Below are 19,117 nucleotides of genomic sequence, written 5' to 3' on the forward strand. Positions count from 1 at the left end.
TATTTAATCAACATCATGTCATCTGTTAAAATTATTAAACTGTACATTTTAATCAAAAATATTTATCTGATATATCAGGTGAAGCCTCCCTTGGTCACGGCATTAACTCTTACAATGGATGTATCGTACAGAAGGTTAATTCACGGGTACCACATTTTTTTTATGTTAAAAAATATTCCCCATCGTTAGTTTTAGTCTAGTTTTAAACATATGCCATCACAGTAATAACTATATTTAAATTTATAGTATTACTTATAGATATGTGTACATAACATGTATACTTCGTAGTATAGGTGTACCCAATTCCTATGTTAAAATGTTTAATGTTACATTTAAATATGTATACATAAAATGCATACTTCGCTAACTAAATATCAGGGAAATATTATGTACACATACGACATGCCACTTGAATATTATTAGATTTACGTATAATCAAACACTGAAACGTTATTTTTTGATATAAATCCAATTTTACTGTTCTTATAAACATTATAAAATAATTACGATAAAAAAATGATTTTATATTAGTTTGGTTTTTAGTGAAAATGTCAACCATTACGCCGTATCCAACGTGGCAAACGCAGTGCGTCATGGCGAAAAGAGATTATCAATCATATAAAAATGGATTAGATTGTCCATCGTACGTGATAAACGCGGAAATAAACGCACTGTTTGAAAATCAAATCTTTTTGTTTTTGGTCGCGCATTTAACCAAATAGACGTAAATACCTATATTATAACCGTAATATAATATAACAATTGTTTTTGTAAACTTAAACAATTTTAGTTGACTTTGTTTTTAAAAAAGTAGAACACAAACGTGTAAAATATACCGTATTACCCTTGCACAATTGCACGTTGAAAAAAACAAAAAATATCGGAATATGGTTAGTCGAAAATTTGCGCGTTCACCGATAATTCGCGTTTGCCGCGTTCACAAATATAGTTATTGAAGTTTAAAAACTAAAGTTTCTTATTTTTTTAATGCATATTATCATACTAATATAAATATGTATGTATTTATATGATGGGTTGTTGGGCTGTCAAAACTGGGCAATCAGTCATAGGGTAAGATAGCGAAGTAGTTATTTAATACTATTAAATAACTACTTTACCTAAGACCGATTGTCCAGTTAGGTTAGTTACTTATTGTAATGACAATGAAGTTTTATAATATCATAAACGTATAATGTTCATACGTACATATTCGTACATTTATTCCTTGATTTTAGGGAATTTAAAAATCTAAAGTATAAGACACGGATTTTTAAATTGAGTTTTATAGTAAATACGTGATGTTTTACATCGATTTTCACTCAGAACCGTTTTCCGAATGTGAGAATAGCATTTTAGTATTTTTGTTATGTATGTATTTACAAATAATGTCAATAAATACAATGACATGCAGAAATAAAAAAAACTTACTCTTAGAATTCAAAACGATTGTTTTTTAGCCAGTGAAATATAGGTGAACGAAAATCCTGGACCAGTTGGAGCCTCTATAAATAATTATTTATAGAGGCTCCATTTGGTCCAGGTTAATAATAATTCGCCGAACACGGTTATTATCCGTAATAATATATATATATATACATGTGCATATGCTATACAAAGTCGATTATCACTTTTCTTGTGGTGTTGTATACATAAACATTTTTTTTACTTTTCATAATAAGCTAAGGGTTAGCTATATATTATGACATCATGTAAACATATGTCTGTAACGCATCGGCGACAAAATACCTTATTAATGTACACCTAATGCAGTGATTATTTTTACGTACTGTTTTACGGTAAAACATTTATAATAATAGTAGCGCACAGTGACAAGAATAAGATGTATAGCATTGTCACGGTGCATTTGATTTTTTCTGGGGTAACTAAGGAAGTTCTAAGAAATATTTCATCCGACTAATGAAGGATAAGTGTAAGTCGACAAAAGGCGGGAAAAAGTTTATGTTTTTCTCATCCGCGACATCAGTGCCACCGGTGCCGAGAGACACGTTACGTGTACTGGTAATCGTATATCCATACTCAAAATTGTTTCTTCTTCTGTAATACGCTTCCGCTTTCCGGTTTTGAAATCAGAAAAAAATTAAATTCCGAAGGCCAATAACCTTGGGTTAGCGGACGCCAGTCAAAGCGGCGGTGGTAACTGTTGCTGTGTCGCTGCTGACAAGAACCACATAAAGAAGAGTACGCAGCGGAGACGGCACGAAAGCGCCTAACAAGTACGTACCGCGGTTCGTGTATGATAGTCAGTAGTGAGAAAGAAATAATGAAAAATGTGCCCGTTGAAATATTGGCCACACTGTGCGGCTCTACTCGGGGGTACTTCGGTACCCCTCCAACGTTCCCGTCCGGAACACGTTCCCTTCCATACAAATTACAGTGTTGCGCGATCGCACTTGGATTCATTTGTTCGGCGACTCTAGCTCAGTTCGGTTCTGGTACTTTTTTGTTGCCAATCAACAGTCATCTCCCCCTCCGCCACTCTTCGTCCAAACACCAAGTTGGTGGTCGTTACTGACTGTGTTTCGGCGTCCAGTATTTGTGCGAAACATTAACACACTTCTAAGTACACTCGTATAATCGTTTCATTTTTAACACTACCGCCGTCTGATTCGTACCAATTGTCCGCGCACTACTCCATCAATTGCTCTAGTAATTCAGCGGCCTGCTGAACTCCAAGGTAACGTAATGCATTCCGTGATCGTCCGGCACCAGATTCTCCTCTTGGCCGCTGGCCCTGGAGACGTTGGACGACGCGCGCGTACATAAACAATGTACTTTTCGCGCTGGCATTAATGACGGACAGACGCGGACCATGTTTCGAACGACCTCTGAGATTTTACTGACTTTTATATTTTTTCGTGGGCCCTCCAGAGCTTTTGTTTGAATTTTTTTGATTTTTAACTTTTTTTTTTTTAGCGCGAGATTTCCGTACGCACACAGTCCCGTCCCGGTGATGGGAATTTCCCTCCCTTCTCATCCTTCCCCTTTGTCAACCTCTCCGTATCTATAGTCCTCAAAATTATGATAACGCAAGCCTTTGTCCGCGGCGACACCACTTAAGTCCATTGTTTTCCTCCCCATAAAATTTCGACTGTCAGTAATTTTTTTTGTAAATGTAAATTCTTTAGTGTTTTCACTGTTCGATCTTATCCACTGGTGCACGATCCAAGATTTTTGTTCATTAGTTTCTCTTAATAAACTGCATTTTCTATTTCATCTGATCATACTAAAAGTATGCAAGTATTTGGTTTCAATTGTATTTAGGTAGCTGGTAGTAATAGCTATTATTTTGTTGTCAACATTTTTCAAAATTTGTTTTATAGATAAAATGTTTTAATTAATTTAATACAAATAAAATAATTAGGGATTTAATTTAATTTGTTAAATTATAATATAATAATTTAACCCTACGTTACATGCGTCCAATTTTATTACATGATTACACGTACACGGTCATTCTGACCGCGTATAATAATCTCTTCTGAAATTCAATATTAACATAAATTTTCTTTATTTGTTTGATTATAATACTATTTATGTAAATAGATGGACTACACATAATAACTTTAAAAAAAAAATTTAAGAAATGAAAAAAAATAAATACAAAAAAAATTTTACAACAATATTATTTTGATAAAAAAATTAACTATCATTTTTATGGCAATCGTTACATTTTGGTGGTGCTGCGTGTTCTATACAAAAATAATGTTCACATTCAGTGCAACATGATGTTAAATCATAGAACGATATTTATACTAAAAATGAATACTTATTTAATAATGTATCAACATATTTTGTCAACTAAAAGTAGTAACATCATTACATGCGTTTTGGTCAAATAGACAAGTAGATCACTTAAACATATTATAATCATTTCATTTTAATGATTAAAAATACAAAATTCATAAAATTATATTTAAAAATGTATAATATGAGAAGTTCTAGTTGCATTAATAGTTCAACAAATTTAAAACTTATATGTAATTATATCTTGACCCGGTCATTTAGACAAGTGCACATGTAATGCAGGGTTAAAATCAATAGTTGAGGTACTATTATTTATACCGGTTTTCTTTTATATAATAGTTGTATATCAGGTAGTTAATTTTTAAATTTTCACATTTATTTTTATGGTGGGAATATTTATTTATTGGCAATTTTAATTATTAGGTATGTTGTCATGCATATTATTTATTTTCTTTTAGTTTAATAAATATCAATATAATGTAATTGACTTGAAACTGGTTATGTAAATTAATTTATTAGGTATATTTATTCAATTTTATTGGTAATTTAAATTTTTGAAATTGGGTTCAAATAAAAAAAATATAATATTTCGAACTTGTTCATACTTGATTATTATTTGATCAAATATGATTCAATACATTTTAGTAATATTGTTTATTATTTATTTTTGATATTTTTTTACTCACCAAAATAATGTAAAAATTAAAGTTAAATATAATCATTTATGTATTAAATACTACTAATGCTTGTTTAGTACTTGAATTTTTATGTATATATATATGTAATTATATATATCTAACAATAAAAATGTTCCATTTTTATTAAATTTAATTATTATTAAATATTGATTGTAATTAATTATTTTAAATGTCCTAATTTGTGAACTACAAAATCTGTTTGATAAGTATTAAATCTTAATGCATTTTTTCAAATTTGTTGGAAAAAATCTTGAATTAATTTTCTTTATTTATTTAAAAATTTATTGTCACTAAATAGTTAACTGTCAATTAATCTTTATTATATATTAATTATTTACTTATTATCATCACTATATTACAAAAGTAAGTATTTTAACCTAGAAAATACATGAAATTTACTCTATATTTTTTATAGTACTTGGATAATTTATTAAATACTTCACTAATTTACAATACAATATTTTATTATATTACTTTTTAATTTGTCTAATTTTTGTTTATTTATCTAAATATTTCAATATGATTATTGAAAATAAGTTAGATAGAAGCAATTATACATGTATTTTACTTTGATTGATTCATTTTTTATCATGTTTTGAACCCTTGAGTAATAAGTATTGTTAACACTATACTTAGGAAATGAACGGTTTTCAGATTTTGAAAATGTTATGATATTTTATTTATATGGTATTAACAAAGCTAATATCATTTTATATTATATTAGCTGTAATGACATAATTTTAAGTAATTATTGTAAAAGAATAATTATAATTTTTTAAATTAATCATTAGATATTTTTTCGTTAAAGAATTATTAATTCTTTAGGTATTTTATTGATAATTATAAATATATAAATTTAAAGAACATATATAATAAAGTTATCTAATTTTAATGAAATAATATTTACTTATCATTTTATTATTTATATGTTATAGGTATATTTGGGTCATATACTCCTACTCCTTAGAACTTTTCTGGTGTATTACAGTATCAAATTTATACAAAAAAAATGGTGTCCACTAGACAACAATGTAGTAGTAGTTCTGGTCCTATTACTAAAGTAGCAGTTATATCCAAACCCGAGAAAAGTTTCAGTGTAGTTGGTTTAGGACAATGTAATGCCAGTCAATCCAATCAAGTTAATTTATTGGATCTTCCATATGAAGTACTAGAGAAAATATTGTCTTATACTAATTTCAAACATATATCTCAATTAAGAGCGGTATGTTAAACAAGTATATGACCGTTTTAAATCTATTTTTTTAAACTGTTTTTTTTTTTTTTTTTTTTTTTGCAGGTTTCTCGACAATTTAACATAATATGTAGCACTATGTTGAATTTTACTTTTCAACGTTTACAAAATCAAATGTTACATCGTTTTCAAATTATTAAAACAAAAATGCCACGACGTGAATCTGCTAGGCGACAACATCCACTAGCGTGTGAATCTGATATTGTTGAAACTCTTCATATGAGATTACTATTATTGCGTATGGCTTTTGGTAAACATATTGAGAGAAAACACATTTGTTTTTTTGCTGGAGAAGTAATTATATAACCATGTATATAACAATATATTTTTTTAATTTATTAAACTGTATATTTTTATTTCAGATTCTAGATGAAGTTTATAAAATATTACATTATATTAAGGTTACTACAAAGTTGGCTAGGCCATATAAAGTGACAGATGAACTATTTGATTTATCTACAATGGCCATGGAATATTTTAGAGAAAAAATTGAACCAACTCTTCCTGAGATTCGACTTTTTGCTAATGATTATCATGAATTTCCATCACGTTTGGGTAAATATTGAAATAAATGTCATGGTGTTATAGTTTTTTATTTGTATGTAATCACCAATAAGTATATAAAATATTATATATTATTTAATAAGGACTTGAAAATAATGATCTTATAGGTCCACCCAATACTAGAACTATTACCAGTATGTGTTTAAGAAAACGTAGCTTAATGATACGTGAAGGTTCTGTGTCAAGTTTAGAAGGTAAACGAGCTTCATCCGAAAGTCCTCATTGTGCTGCTATGTTAAGAAAGAATGTTTGTAAAATTAAACAAGGAATTAAATCGTAAGTTATATAAGTTTCTATTAAGTTTATTTTAATTGAACTACATCTACTGTTAATATAAATGAAAAATTAATATAGAATAACACTAATTGAATAGTGTTATAACTAAACTTAAAGTATAACTAGGTGTAAATAATTCTTAAAATGTCCAAGCCTAAAAAATAATAAAACAATATTAAGTTTTTTATTATGATAAAATGTTGGTTTAAAAAAAAAAAAATTGTGACTACCTTAATTTTTCATTTAGGTCTCAAAATTGTCATTTGGAACGAGATTTTTTGGACCTACGAAAACAATTACGAAAGTTAGTATAGTAAAAATTCAAATAATTATTTTGAAAGTTCTAACTGATTATAAGCTAATCAATTATAAGAATGTTTTTAAATAAATCTAGATCAACAACTCAAGTTGGCAATTTGCAACGAGAGTTAAAACAGTGTAAATCACAAATGGCTGACCAACATAAAACGTTGGTTGAATATTCAAATAGAATGGATGAATACGATAAGAAAAATGAAGAAACTAATAGGAAATTTAGTACATTATTACAGGTAGGTGTTGTTTATTGAGTAAATAGTTTGTCCTATGATGTGAACCAAATGTGCTGTATTATTTTTATAGATTAGTTTGGAGATAAGATTTGTTTTATTTTACCTCCATCTTTTATGTATTAGTTATGTTTGTATTTAGCTTATTATTTATAGCATATACATATATATATACATACTTAATTTAATTTTTAATGTATATTAGTCTGCATTTAATACTTATAGTCATGTTTGTACATTTTTGGACATACATTTTCTAATAACATTAATAATATATATTCTGGTTGATTATTAAATTGTTCTTACCTTATTTTAAAATGGTTTAATTTTAATATGTTCCATATAAATTTTCCATTGCGTTATTTTATGGTTTATCTGTTTTATCTTTAATGTCTTGCTAGCTGATAATGGTAGATAATTATGAATTTCTATAAAATAAAATAAATAAGGGCAATTTTAATACATTTTTAAAGAAGTAATCGGTAAAAATGTCTCTTTTTGTCTTTGATTTACTGTACAATTTTTTTTTTTTTTTTAATTTATTTAGCTTTTAGTATCAACTATTACAGCTTAATAATTATATTATATACAACGTAATTAAATTAACAGTAAGATATTGTATCATAATATTGAGTATATAGAATATAAATAAAAAACAAAAAATATAATAATAGTATTAAAGTTAATATAAAGATAAGAGCGTATAGATTATATAAATAGGTTGAATGCAATTGTTGGTGATTGGTTGTGATAACTTATGGGGAATTTGTTGTTAGTTGGTTTATTAGGATGGTGAGAAGGGAAAGTAGACGGTTTAATAAGATTTTTATTTCAGTCTGAAATGTAGATATAGTATCAGAAATAGTGTGTGTTGGTTGCTTTGAAGATATTTTGACATACGTTGGACCCACTTTGGTGTTGTTGCCATGATGACAAGTACGAGCTTCTTGCCTTTGAGGTTTTGGCATTTTCGTTTTTTTTTTTTGGTAGTACTAATTTCTTGTGAATTGGACATCCTTTGTATGAGGTTGTGTGATCACTACAACACAGTGCGCATTTAGCTGGGCGTGACCAGTCTTTGGTGCAGTCCGCTGTGAGATGGTCGTCACCACATTTGATGCATTTAGGTGAGTTACAACAGTAATTGCGGGTATGACCATATGCTTGACGTTTAAAACACTGAGGTGGGTCATTAATTTTAGAGTGTGGTTTTTCAATGACTACAATGTAATGGAGCAATGTTGATATGTTGAAGATATCGTGGTTATTATTCTTAAGTGCCAATTTGACGTGGAAAAGAGGTAACGGACATTGTTTTTTTCTTATATTCCCCACGCGTACCACAGAGTGTCCATGCTCCACCAGGGCATCTGAGATATTGGATAGAATAGTTGTATGATGTAGATTGCAAATTACTACCTTAAAGTGGTGCATGTAATGGGGATGGAAGGTATGAAATTCCGCACTAGTGCTTATTAGATACTTTGAAATGGTGGCAAAGGCTGGGGGGGTGACTGTTGGCCCGAATTATTAAATAAGATGGTGTGGACTTACACGAAAAATCATTAATACCCGTGAGGTGTTTTAATTTTTATGAAACTCAGAAAAGTTTCTGATGTTCTTTATGTAAATTGCCGGCATATGAATAGATTTCAGTACGTTTTTACTTGGTGATAGTAACTCGCCCTCTGTAGCATCGGAGTTAGATGTAAATAAGTCCGATACCAGCTCATCATTGGCTATTAACAAAACAGCGAATTGATTTGGTTTTTTTCTAATACTTGGAAGAGCTGGAGTGCAAAGACAAGTGTCGTTTAGAATTCATTGCTGGTGGTGATTGAAGCGATGCCATATTAATAGATGTGAAGTGGTTCGCTCCGTTACACACCTATTAAATATGTGTTGCGTAATAACGATCAGACTATGGTCATTAGACGTTGTCAATATGGACTACGAAGCGCGATAAAGTATGTTCTCCTGCGATGATAGTCAAAATCGTACTGTTACTGTACATTTTATACTCTATAATCAGTTTTTTCAAGTATTTTTGGTTATTTTTTGTTTGATTTATTTGATTGATATTAATGAATAATATTTTGATACTATTAATTTGGCTTGTCATTTTACTATGATGTACAATGATCAATAATAATATAAGTTCACTTCTTATTATATTTCTTATTACATTTTATCTTATGTATACAAATTTATTATTTTTAGGAACTTAATAAATGCAAGACAGAAATTCAATATTTACAATCTGCATCTTCATCATCTGCAGTTTCTGTTTGTTCTTCATGTAATACCACTGCAAATGATCTGTCTATAGCTATTGGACAACCTGTATTGAATTTGAATACCAATCCTGTTCGAACTAGATTGCAGGGTGATCAAACTCCACAAAACATAATTGAAGGCTCTGTAAGACAAAATGAACCAGGTGAATCTGAAGAAGTAAAATGTTCTGATGAACAGGAACCATCTACAAGTACTGGTGTTAAACGTAAATTAGAATCGGCTATTCCCAAAGCTACAAAACGTGTCAGGGCTATAGCTAAAAAAGTACGCAACGTTAATAATATTAATTAGACAATAAATTAATGATAATAAGAACGATACATTTTTATCAAAACAAATCTACCTCTCACATTTATATAGACATTAATAATATAATAACACAATTTAAGATACAATATAATATTTAGTAAAAAAAAATTATCAATTAAAATCTTTCTGTAATTATATTTTCCATTTGAACATGATTAATTTACATATATAACAATAAATATTCTTTGATATCCTTTTATATAATATATATATATATATATGTGTGTGTGTACTTGTATGCATTTGTATATTTAATAACTGTTGGGTTAATATTAAATTTTGCCTTTGGGTTGTCCAATCAATAATTATTTCGTTCTACATTATGAGTATGATAAGAGACGTTTTGAATAATATTTTCTATTATCACAATTTTATTTAATTCAACAAAAACCCTTAGTTTATATTTTGCGTAGTAGTATTGAAAATTTCATTATAATCTTGAGACATAACGTAAATTATGATAATTAGTAAAAAAAAAATAAATAAAAAAAATATTTATGTTCTAGTTATCAATATTATGTCTAGTATTATAAAGACACTACTATGAGTAACTTACAAATTTTTATCTATTTAGTAATTATTCTTAAAGCGTAACTTAATTCTAATGAATATGTTAAATTAATTTTATTAATTTTAGACAAAATTTATATATATATATATATAAATATACTAATTCATTTAAATTAAATGTGACCAACTAAAAAGTTATACATATTAATTCGTTTGTTAGTATACAATGTTAAAACGAATGGTCATGCATTTTTAAATAAATATTGGCAATTAAGTTGTATAAAATGCCATCTAGCTATAATGGTAATATGTAACATTTGTACCAATAAGTTCAAAGACTGTCCATTTTTTTTTTTTTTATTATTATTATTATTATTATGCAAAACATACTTATTAACATCTTTGTGTTACTGTTTAAGTAATTATTTTACAGCAATAATAATGTTACAAAATATTAACAGTTTCACATTATTGGTATTATACTTAAAAATGTTATATTAATTTATATTCGGTTTTATTAAGGTAATGCAAATGACAATTGGTCTTAATTCTTGCATTCATAATGTTACTAAATAGTAAACAGTATTATGTATTATTTGTTGGATCTAAAAAAAACATATTGTTTACTATTTCAGTATACCTTTAATGAAAAAAATTTAAATAAATACAACTTGTTTTATTGTAGTTATTTTTTCTTATTTATTTTATTATCGTCAAATCCATATAATCTCATGATTTTTTTTTTATTATTTTAAGTTGTTATTTCTTGGTTATAGTAATAGTAACAATTTACGTTCTAAATATTTGCATTTACATATTTATAATTTATAATTCATCTCTAACTATAAACTTTAACTATAAACTTTTTATTTATACTCAAAAGTTTCCATCTCTGTTATTAAATCAATTAGTGTTTCAACTGTTTAAAATATTAGTTAAAAGTTTGCGTTTGACAACGAGTAGATCCATAGTTCAGTACATACTCGAAATGCCATAATTTTTACAGTGCTTATACAATAGAGCTAAAGTTTGCCGCACGTTTAATTGGAACAGAACGTAATTGAATTTTTACGATATATTTTCACATAGGAGTGATGTGACCCTTACGGAATTTTTAAGGTAAGGTTAATAATATTCTTTAAGGCAGTAGTGTTTTTTTTTTAATTTTTTCTGTGGGAAAGGGGTTCTTTTAAACTATCTTATAATTACGTATTATAAAACGTGGTAATTTCAAGGAAAATATAAATACCTAAATAAGCAATAGCTGTAAACATTAGCTCTACACATTATATGAACTGGTTGGTCTGACAGATAGCCTGACCAAATCAGGTTTTGCATACAGACGAAAAGATCTCTGCATGACTTGTCAGATAAATTTTTATTTCCACTAGTGCAGTAGTGTTCTGCGACTGCATGACGATTCGCTTTTGTTTAACAGTTTTGTAACCAAAAAGATAAATTACAATAAACAACATACAAAGCCGACTAATAAGTAGAATCCGTCTAACAGTTATACACACTACATGATTTGATTGGATGAAACAGCCACCTGACAGACTACAGAATCATGGTCAAATGACATGTCTACACACGACCTGATATGACATACGACCAGACCATATTGTGTGTAGGGAGCTTATCCAAACATTCAAATTATGGGCATACGGTTGAAATCACTAGATTTCTTTATAAGTGTATATCCACATATAAAATATGTCACAACCCAAACGCTTAACCTGTGGGAGAAGTCAAGACTCGCCTCCGTAAAACCGCCATTGCCTAAAGGAATGATAATCGTGATGTTCTCACTCGTTTGGCGCCTGACCGTACAGGCCTCACCTACTTCTATCCAATTTTTTCCATATTTTACGGTCGTCAATATTTTGTTGTACAAAAATGAATGACGAAAACTTATTAAGTTAGTGCAAAGATACGTGGACACAGTGGTGGTGCGATGCGGATTTTATCGAAGCCTTCATGACTAAAATGTGGTGAGTGGGTGGTTTTTTGTGACACAAAAGTTTAATACATAATTTGCACATTTGACATTAATTATTATTATTATTTTGTTAAACCCCGTTTATTTTAATATCATTTAATAATTTTAATGGGTTGGGTACTGCATATACTTAACTGCTGCTTCATTGGAAAATTAAATTCACGCTGCCACTACGTGCGCACACGGAGTTCAATATTCAAAAAGGTTTGTTCCAACATCCATTAACTGTATACACAGAATGAAGAATTCCCCTTCTGTATCTCATCATTAAGAGGGGGGACCTGGTCCCCTAAGAAAAATCAGTGGCTCCGAACTGGCCCCCTTGATTTTGATTTTTAAATATTATGGTGTTTGTCCCAAACCGACTAAATCCTGTATGTTTATTCCATATGGGCGATTGTAAACTCCGCTAGAACATCGGTTAAGATAAAAATATAATAAAAGGTCTAGTGTAAGCTCTGCCAGTTTTTTTTTCTTACCTATAATGGGTATATGTAAACTCCACTTTTTTTTTTTTTTTGTTTATAAGATTTGGTATATGACAACGATAATGCACTAAACAATGACTAATGAAACATTGACTACTGTGAATACCAATCATAGCCGCCCGAATCCATGAGCGTATTTTAGGGGGGGGGGGGGAAAGGGGGTTGGGCCCCCCCCCCCCCCCCCTGATTCCGTATTTAAGGAATTGATTATATGCGAGATACACATTTCAAATTTTTTTAATGTGGATCATTTTATAACGAAATCAAATTATGCGTAGCTATGAATACTGACTTGGGCTTTTTGTCGGGTCAATACTTAGTGAAAAATCAAATAAAACAATCTTAACTTTCAAAACACAGGTGTTAAAAAAAATAATTACACAAAGTTCTAAGTGGATTTGGCATTAGATTAAAAAAAAATATATATATATATAAAAACGATTCAACTGATTTAAATTTTACCAAAAATTTTACTTGTAAATTTTCAGTCTGAATTAAAAAAAAGTTTGATTCGCCCCCCTTCTCTAGAAGTAAGTCTATATAGGCTCTTGTCAGAACCCCGGGACGATCAAATCACTGCATTATATGTCTATTTACATACACAGGTTTTTAACCTATTTTAAAACTATCGGAACAGAAACAAACTTTATCCACACATTGCGTCAGAACAAATCGAAACTCTACCGCTGTATGTACTTCGTGTATTTTGCTCTAGCTGCTTGTGATTGACATATCCAACCAGGGGATACCCCTCCCAAGCCCCTACCGTATTTATAAAAAAATGTATAATGTTAACAAAAAATGCATATTATAATATGTACCTACTATCATACGACACGCACAAGTATGTAAATGGAGCCATAGAGGTATGACGGTTGAAAGGAGTTTCTCCACACTTCGGACACTAAAAACCTGGCTTCGTTCAATGATGACTGAAGATAGACTATCAGCATTATGTCTAATTAATGTACCTATATCATAAAGTAGATATTCTAGATCAAATATTGATATTTTTGCCAATTTTAAAAATAGACAACTTGAATTTGTGTTGTAAAAATTGTTGTTTTCTTTTTGTTATAAGATTTTGTAAAATTATAACTAGCCCCTCTCCTAATCAAGGCTCTGGAGCCGCCCCAGGACCCAACCCATTCGTTAGTATTTAATATGAAGCATTTAGCAAACTTACATTCATATTTTATTTTTACATTAGTTTCTATTATATACATTTACTATGAGTGAAAGAAGTAGTGAAGAAGAAAATACCTACATGATTTTGACGCTGGTTTATTTAGCAGACGAAGAAGGAAAAGAACACACTGAAAAAGCGACTGAGGGTTAATTCATTAGTTTGGCAAGAGAAAAAATATATATACATAATATTGGTACTTATATTATACATTTTATATATATTACAATTTTAAAATAAATTAAAATGTTAATGTTTTATAATTTATTATTTTTAGGTATACGAGTATATATATACTTATATAAAAATAAATTACAATATGGTATTCTAGTTTTTCTTCGGTGAAATCTTGCCATCTATTAATCTGTTAATAAATGCTTGTATATCGAAAATTATCGTTCAACGTCAATTGAAGTTTTTGGCGCAAATTTAAAAAAGCTTAAAATCACTACCCAGGTCTTGATAGATTTTATCTCTTTGAACCTCTTCTAATAATTAAATATACATAATTCCTTTAGGCCTTTGTTTTTGAAGAAAATATAATTTAATATTGTTTTTTATGTTGCCTCTTTCGGTTTACGAATAAATAATTATTATTCCGGAAAAATGTTTTTTTTTTTTTAATTCATTTATTAAAAATGTTCAGATAATATTTTGAGTTTCCAGTTTTTTAATTATTTCAACTAAAAATTACGATTGAGTTAATGTTAATTTCATTCACAGCTAATCTATATTTATTAATATTATATAAAGTACTTTTTTAACATACTGTTTATAATTTTCAATTATCTTTTGATATTTTATTAAATATTCTACGTACCTAATATAAAGTATCAACTGTCGTATGTCCCTTTATAAAAACCGGAATGCAGAGGCGTATTTTCAATTTTTTCTGGGAGTCCACAGTTTATACATAATTAATATAAACTATATATTAAATTGTAATAGTTACGTCCTTATGCAGTTTTTGGAGGAAGTTGAACTAAATATAAAATGTAATAATCGTATAGTTTTATGTAATATTATATATATGTATCTATATTGTATTTAGCATTATAATTATAAAGTATTGTTATAAAATAAATTCCAGTTATCTCGATTTTTTGGCCAACTCCTCTATCACTTCATCAATAGTAATTTTTTTTTGCACAGGAAATCCATTTAGATACGTATTTCATAACTAAAAATACTTTTGGTACGTTTTTATTATCAGCACGGTTGTATCTAAAGACATTTTTATTTCGTAGTCTGTAGCAGTAGCATATATTCAATCTTGCTCGGGGGGGGGGGGGGGGGGTAACAAAATTAATCGTTATCTTTTCTTTTTTTTTTTCGTTGCACAGATAAATAAGATAAATAACTGCTATAAATAGATATTTTTTTATACAACTTTTTTATCAATTTACAGTTTACTTTTACATTACAGTAAATTAATAGCTATTGGAATATAAAAACAGTATAGTTAACAAAACTTTTCAAACATCTATCAATATAATTATTTAACTGTCATAATATTTGTATAGTTGTATATTTTAAGTTCAAAGCGTTATAATGAAACTATGAATATATTACACATCATCAATAATAAAACAATTTTTTTTTTTTGCTCTGGGGGGGGGTTGAACAATATTTTATATTTACTTAGGTATACTTTTTAGGTATGTAACCTATAATAATTGTTTAAAAACAAATAATTCTTCATACTAATTAGTTTTTTATTAAATTGTAAAAAAGTAAAATTTTTTTTGTTGTATCAATTATAAATTCTGAATAAGTTGAAAATTATTTTGTTCATATTATACAGCTGCTTATTAGCTAATCTGTTTAATATGGGTAAGTAATTAAATTTAAATACTGCTCTGTCAATTCTTAACGAATAAAGATATTTAAATGAAACAAAAATTAAATTAAAGGTTATTTTAATCTTTATTATTCACTAGTTCCATAAATCATTATATATAATACTAATAAAAAGAAATTCGATTTTGCTCTTGCCCCTTTTTACGGGGCAAGTGTGACATTTTAAAATTAATAAAAAAAAAATATATATATATATTTCTAATTGAGTGATATAACTTTTTTGACTATAAATTTAAATTATGTATATTTAGAGGTATTACATTATGAAACAATAACAATTTTAAAATAAAAACAAAAATAGGTAATTATGTTAAATTTAAAAACGAACTTCGCATTTTCGTGTCATACTTACCCCACTTTAGTTTAACTCAATATCAACAAATTACTGTTAATATACTATAGTATGGTTTATACATAATAGGTATACTATTATTATACTATTTACTATTAAATTGTTGAGTATGTAGAAATTTCAACGGGGGGTCCAGATCCGAACCCCTCTTGATTTAAGGGGTGCGATTACCCTCCCCATGAAATTATATGTTTGTGTAGGTTACCAAGAGATTACCTATTGTTGATTATTATTTTTTTAGTAGGTACCTAATGTATGTTGTAAAGTTAATTTTTGTAACTAAGACTAATATTTTTAAGAAGTTCTCAAAAATGATATTATGTAAGTTTAAAAAAAATTAGTACCTACCTTTTTTAAGTGCAATAAATTGTTTTAACTGTCAGACATGTCTAGAATTATTTTGAGGAGGGTGTAAAAGCAATACAGCCCTCCTCAGGTTTAAGTTTGTTATGCCACTCGAATGAATTAATTGTAATATGTAATTGCGGTGAATGCATTTACGGTCAAATATGCAACAATAAACAGAATAAAAATGTATAATTCTGTATCTACTAGATGTGTTAATTTTATGACCCTTAGTTGGTAAACATCAAGTGCGTTTTATGTGGTTTGATTAATTTCTCATAAATATTTGGCTATCTAATAAATTCATAACAATATATAATTTAGCTTAATTTCCAAGTTAAACCACCAACCTATTACTTATTTTATTTTCTTTAACTACCAGTTATGTTTAAAATAATATTTGTAATTAAATTCTTTCAATTGCATTAATTAACTAGTAAAAAAATTTTCTAAACCCTTAAATATAAATCATAATGTTATTTTAATGTGATATATAAACCAAAATGTATAACCATTATTTTCAAACTCTGTATCATTATAAGTAATCATTTTGTATTTGAAATCGGTTCACATAAAAATGATTTAATAAATTAAAATAAACCCAAATATCTCTTCTCTCTCAAAAATAGATTATACAGTTATAGTATTATTTCCAAAAAAGTATTATAAAATATAATTATTTAACTTGAATAGTATTAAATTAGTTTGTAGTTAACTATTAAATTATTACTAAAGTAAAATATAAATAACACATTCGTATTTATTATATTTATTATGTGTAACAATACTAAGTAAAAAAAAAATTGGAAACAAAAAAATAACTTTAACAGTTATACAATTTATAATATAAAATTTCTCTAAATTTCTCTTTCATTAGGTTCTAACTGTTTATTCAGTCTTTTGTCTTCTTCTGTTGTTGGAAGGTTATCTTCAAATAAATCTTTAATGGTGACTAATCTATTTGAATTTCTTATTTGGTGTTGAATGGTGAACAGGGTGTCTTTCTTTTTATTAATTTCATAACCTTTAAAAAGATCTAATATGTTGAATGCATTAGTATTTACCAAAGAAGATTCTATCATCCATGCAGCATTTCTTAGTTCTATTCTGAATCTTTCCATTTCTTCAGAACTCATATTTTTACTTACATTGAAATGTACTTCTAATGGGTTGACAATGTATAATGCACTATATTCAGGCTTGTTAATTGCCTTACCATAATTTAAAGATATGGCATTTGTATTAAAGTCAAATGATGCATAATAATCAAAAAACCCATGTAAAAGTTGGTCCAAACTTTTTTTATTCTCCACAGTTCTAGGAAGTTTTGAGATATCCCTAACAAATGTACAATTTACACCTTCATTTGTGATTCGAACATCATTATTGTCAGCATGTTTCACTAATTTTTGAATGTTAGGAATAATTTTTTCTTGCTGTAAAAAAAATAACACTAATAGAGTTATTGAAAAATTGGTTATCCATCTACCTGGTACATCATTTGTTAAATTGATTTCTTTGGCCCACATTTTTACAGCAAAAACTAAAGGCCTAACTCTGTAGTCAAAATTTCCAAAAATGTACAAAAGTTCAGACATATTAACAGCAGTTTCATTGGATACTGCGAGATCACATTCAACACCAATAAAATCTTGAGAATACTTGACAATAGGTACTCTTGCTTGAGAAATACGTTTGACTTTTGAACAACCAGGCAAAAACAACTGTATCAAATCACCAAGTATTTCTATATTACGTTGTATATGTGTCCGGCTATTAGACATACATTTACCATGAAAAATCAATCGACTAGTTTTATGTTTTGTAATTTTGCAGTCCATTAGAACCAAGTCGATATCTGAACCAATCTTGCCAAAACTATTGACTGATGATCCAAATGGTAACACCTTAGACAGTGGGAAAATACCCTTTAGAGAATTTTCAATTTGCATTGCTGTTAAAAACCTTAATCTTGTACCAATTTCGTTCAATTGGGTTCTTTCTAATAATAATAACATTTGATCTGACAAGGAATCAAGTTTACCTAATCCAATATTTTTTATATTTGGTTCTATCATTGTTTGATTGGTTTGAAAAGGAAAATTAAATTTATGTTCTTCGATTAGTTTTGACTTATTTTTACTTGAGCTAGAACGAAACCAAAGAAATGGTGATCTAACAGAAATTATGTTTGATTCTTCAATAAATGTACTTTGATCAAGCAATGAACTAACGGCTGATTGGTCATCAAATTCAGTAAGTACAAAATGATTAGAACCAGCTAGTTGATAGTGAAACATATTTATTATTGAACCAAATTTAGAACAATATGAATATAAATCGCAACATGAATTTTCTGAAGATACCTGCACTAAAACACTGCGTTTTGATTGAGACCGACGTTTACATATAAACTGATCATATACGATAAATTCATTTATATCAGTACAAATACTGGATTTGTACCGTTGAACTTGGTGCCGTTTAAGTATATTTTCGTGGAAATTGTATAGACGTCTTATTAAATAAGTTTTATTCATATTTAATATTAATGTACACAAATACTTCTGGATATAAATAACTTTACATAATTTTGAATATAAATTTTAATACCACTAACATCATACTAAGGACTAAATTGAGTAATAATCTTTAGTGATAACCATG

General features: G+C 28.2%; 2 protein-coding genes across 3 annotated transcripts; one reads left to right on the forward strand and one right to left on the reverse strand.

Annotated features, from left to right (window-relative positions):
- The first annotated feature begins 2,401 nt into the window (after positions 1 to 2,401).
- On the forward strand, positions 2,402 to 9,713 carry LOC112682134 (F-box only protein 28-like). Of its 2 annotated transcripts, none has more exons than XM_025552639.1 (8): positions 2,402 to 2,695; positions 5,399 to 5,685; positions 5,761 to 6,009; positions 6,078 to 6,270; positions 6,387 to 6,555; positions 6,803 to 6,859; positions 6,950 to 7,106; positions 9,324 to 9,713. In XM_025552639.1, exons 2-8 carry the CDS (start codon positions 5,473 to 5,475, stop codon positions 9,690 to 9,692), a joined length of 1,407 nt encoding a protein of 468 aa, XP_025408424.1. In that variant the 5' UTR covers positions 2,402 to 2,695; positions 5,399 to 5,472; the 3' UTR covers positions 9,693 to 9,713. The 2 variants fall into 2 exon arrangements, with proteins under 2 accessions (XP_025408424.1, XP_025408425.1); XM_025552640.1 differs by lacking the exon at positions 2,402 to 2,695 and adding an exon at positions 2,715 to 3,250 and having other exon boundaries at positions 9,324 to 9,692.
- Positions 9,714 to 17,230: 7,517 nt separating this feature from the next.
- LOC112682136 (poly(A) RNA polymerase, mitochondrial) lies at positions 17,231 to 19,089 on the reverse strand. The gene has a single exon (XM_025552643.1). The coding sequence runs from the start codon at positions 18,988 to 18,990 to the stop codon at positions 17,308 to 17,310; it is 1,683 nt and encodes a 560-aa protein (XP_025408428.1). The 5' UTR covers positions 18,991 to 19,089; the 3' UTR covers positions 17,231 to 17,307.
- Positions 19,090 to 19,117: the final 28 nt, after the last annotated feature.

Source organism: Sipha flava, unplaced genomic scaffold (genome assembly GCF_003268045.1).
Source record: "Sipha flava isolate LNK unplaced genomic scaffold, YSA_version1 1_pilon_pilon, whole genome shotgun sequence".
Lineage (NCBI taxonomy): Eukaryota > Metazoa > Arthropoda > Insecta > Hemiptera > Aphididae > Sipha > Sipha flava.

What these genes read in the sequence shown, in the direction of transcription:
- LOC112682134 (XM_025552639.1), top strand. Translation starts at nt 5,473, where the DNA reads ATGGTGTCCACTAGACAACAATGTAGTAGTAGTTCTGGTCCTATTACT. An exon ending in ATATATCTCAATTAAGAGCG is followed by an intron (nt 5,686 to 5,760) that starts GTATGTTAAACA and finishes TTTTTTTTGCAG; the next exon opens with GTTTCTCGACAATTTAACAT. An exon ending in TGAATTTCCATCACGTTTGG is followed by an intron (nt 6,271 to 6,386) that starts GTAAATATTGAA and finishes ATGATCTTATAG; the next exon opens with GTCCACCCAATACTAGAACT.
- LOC112682136 (XM_025552643.1), bottom strand. Translation starts at nt 18,990, where the DNA reads ATGAATAAAACTTATTTAATAAGACGTCTATACAATTTCCACGAAAAT.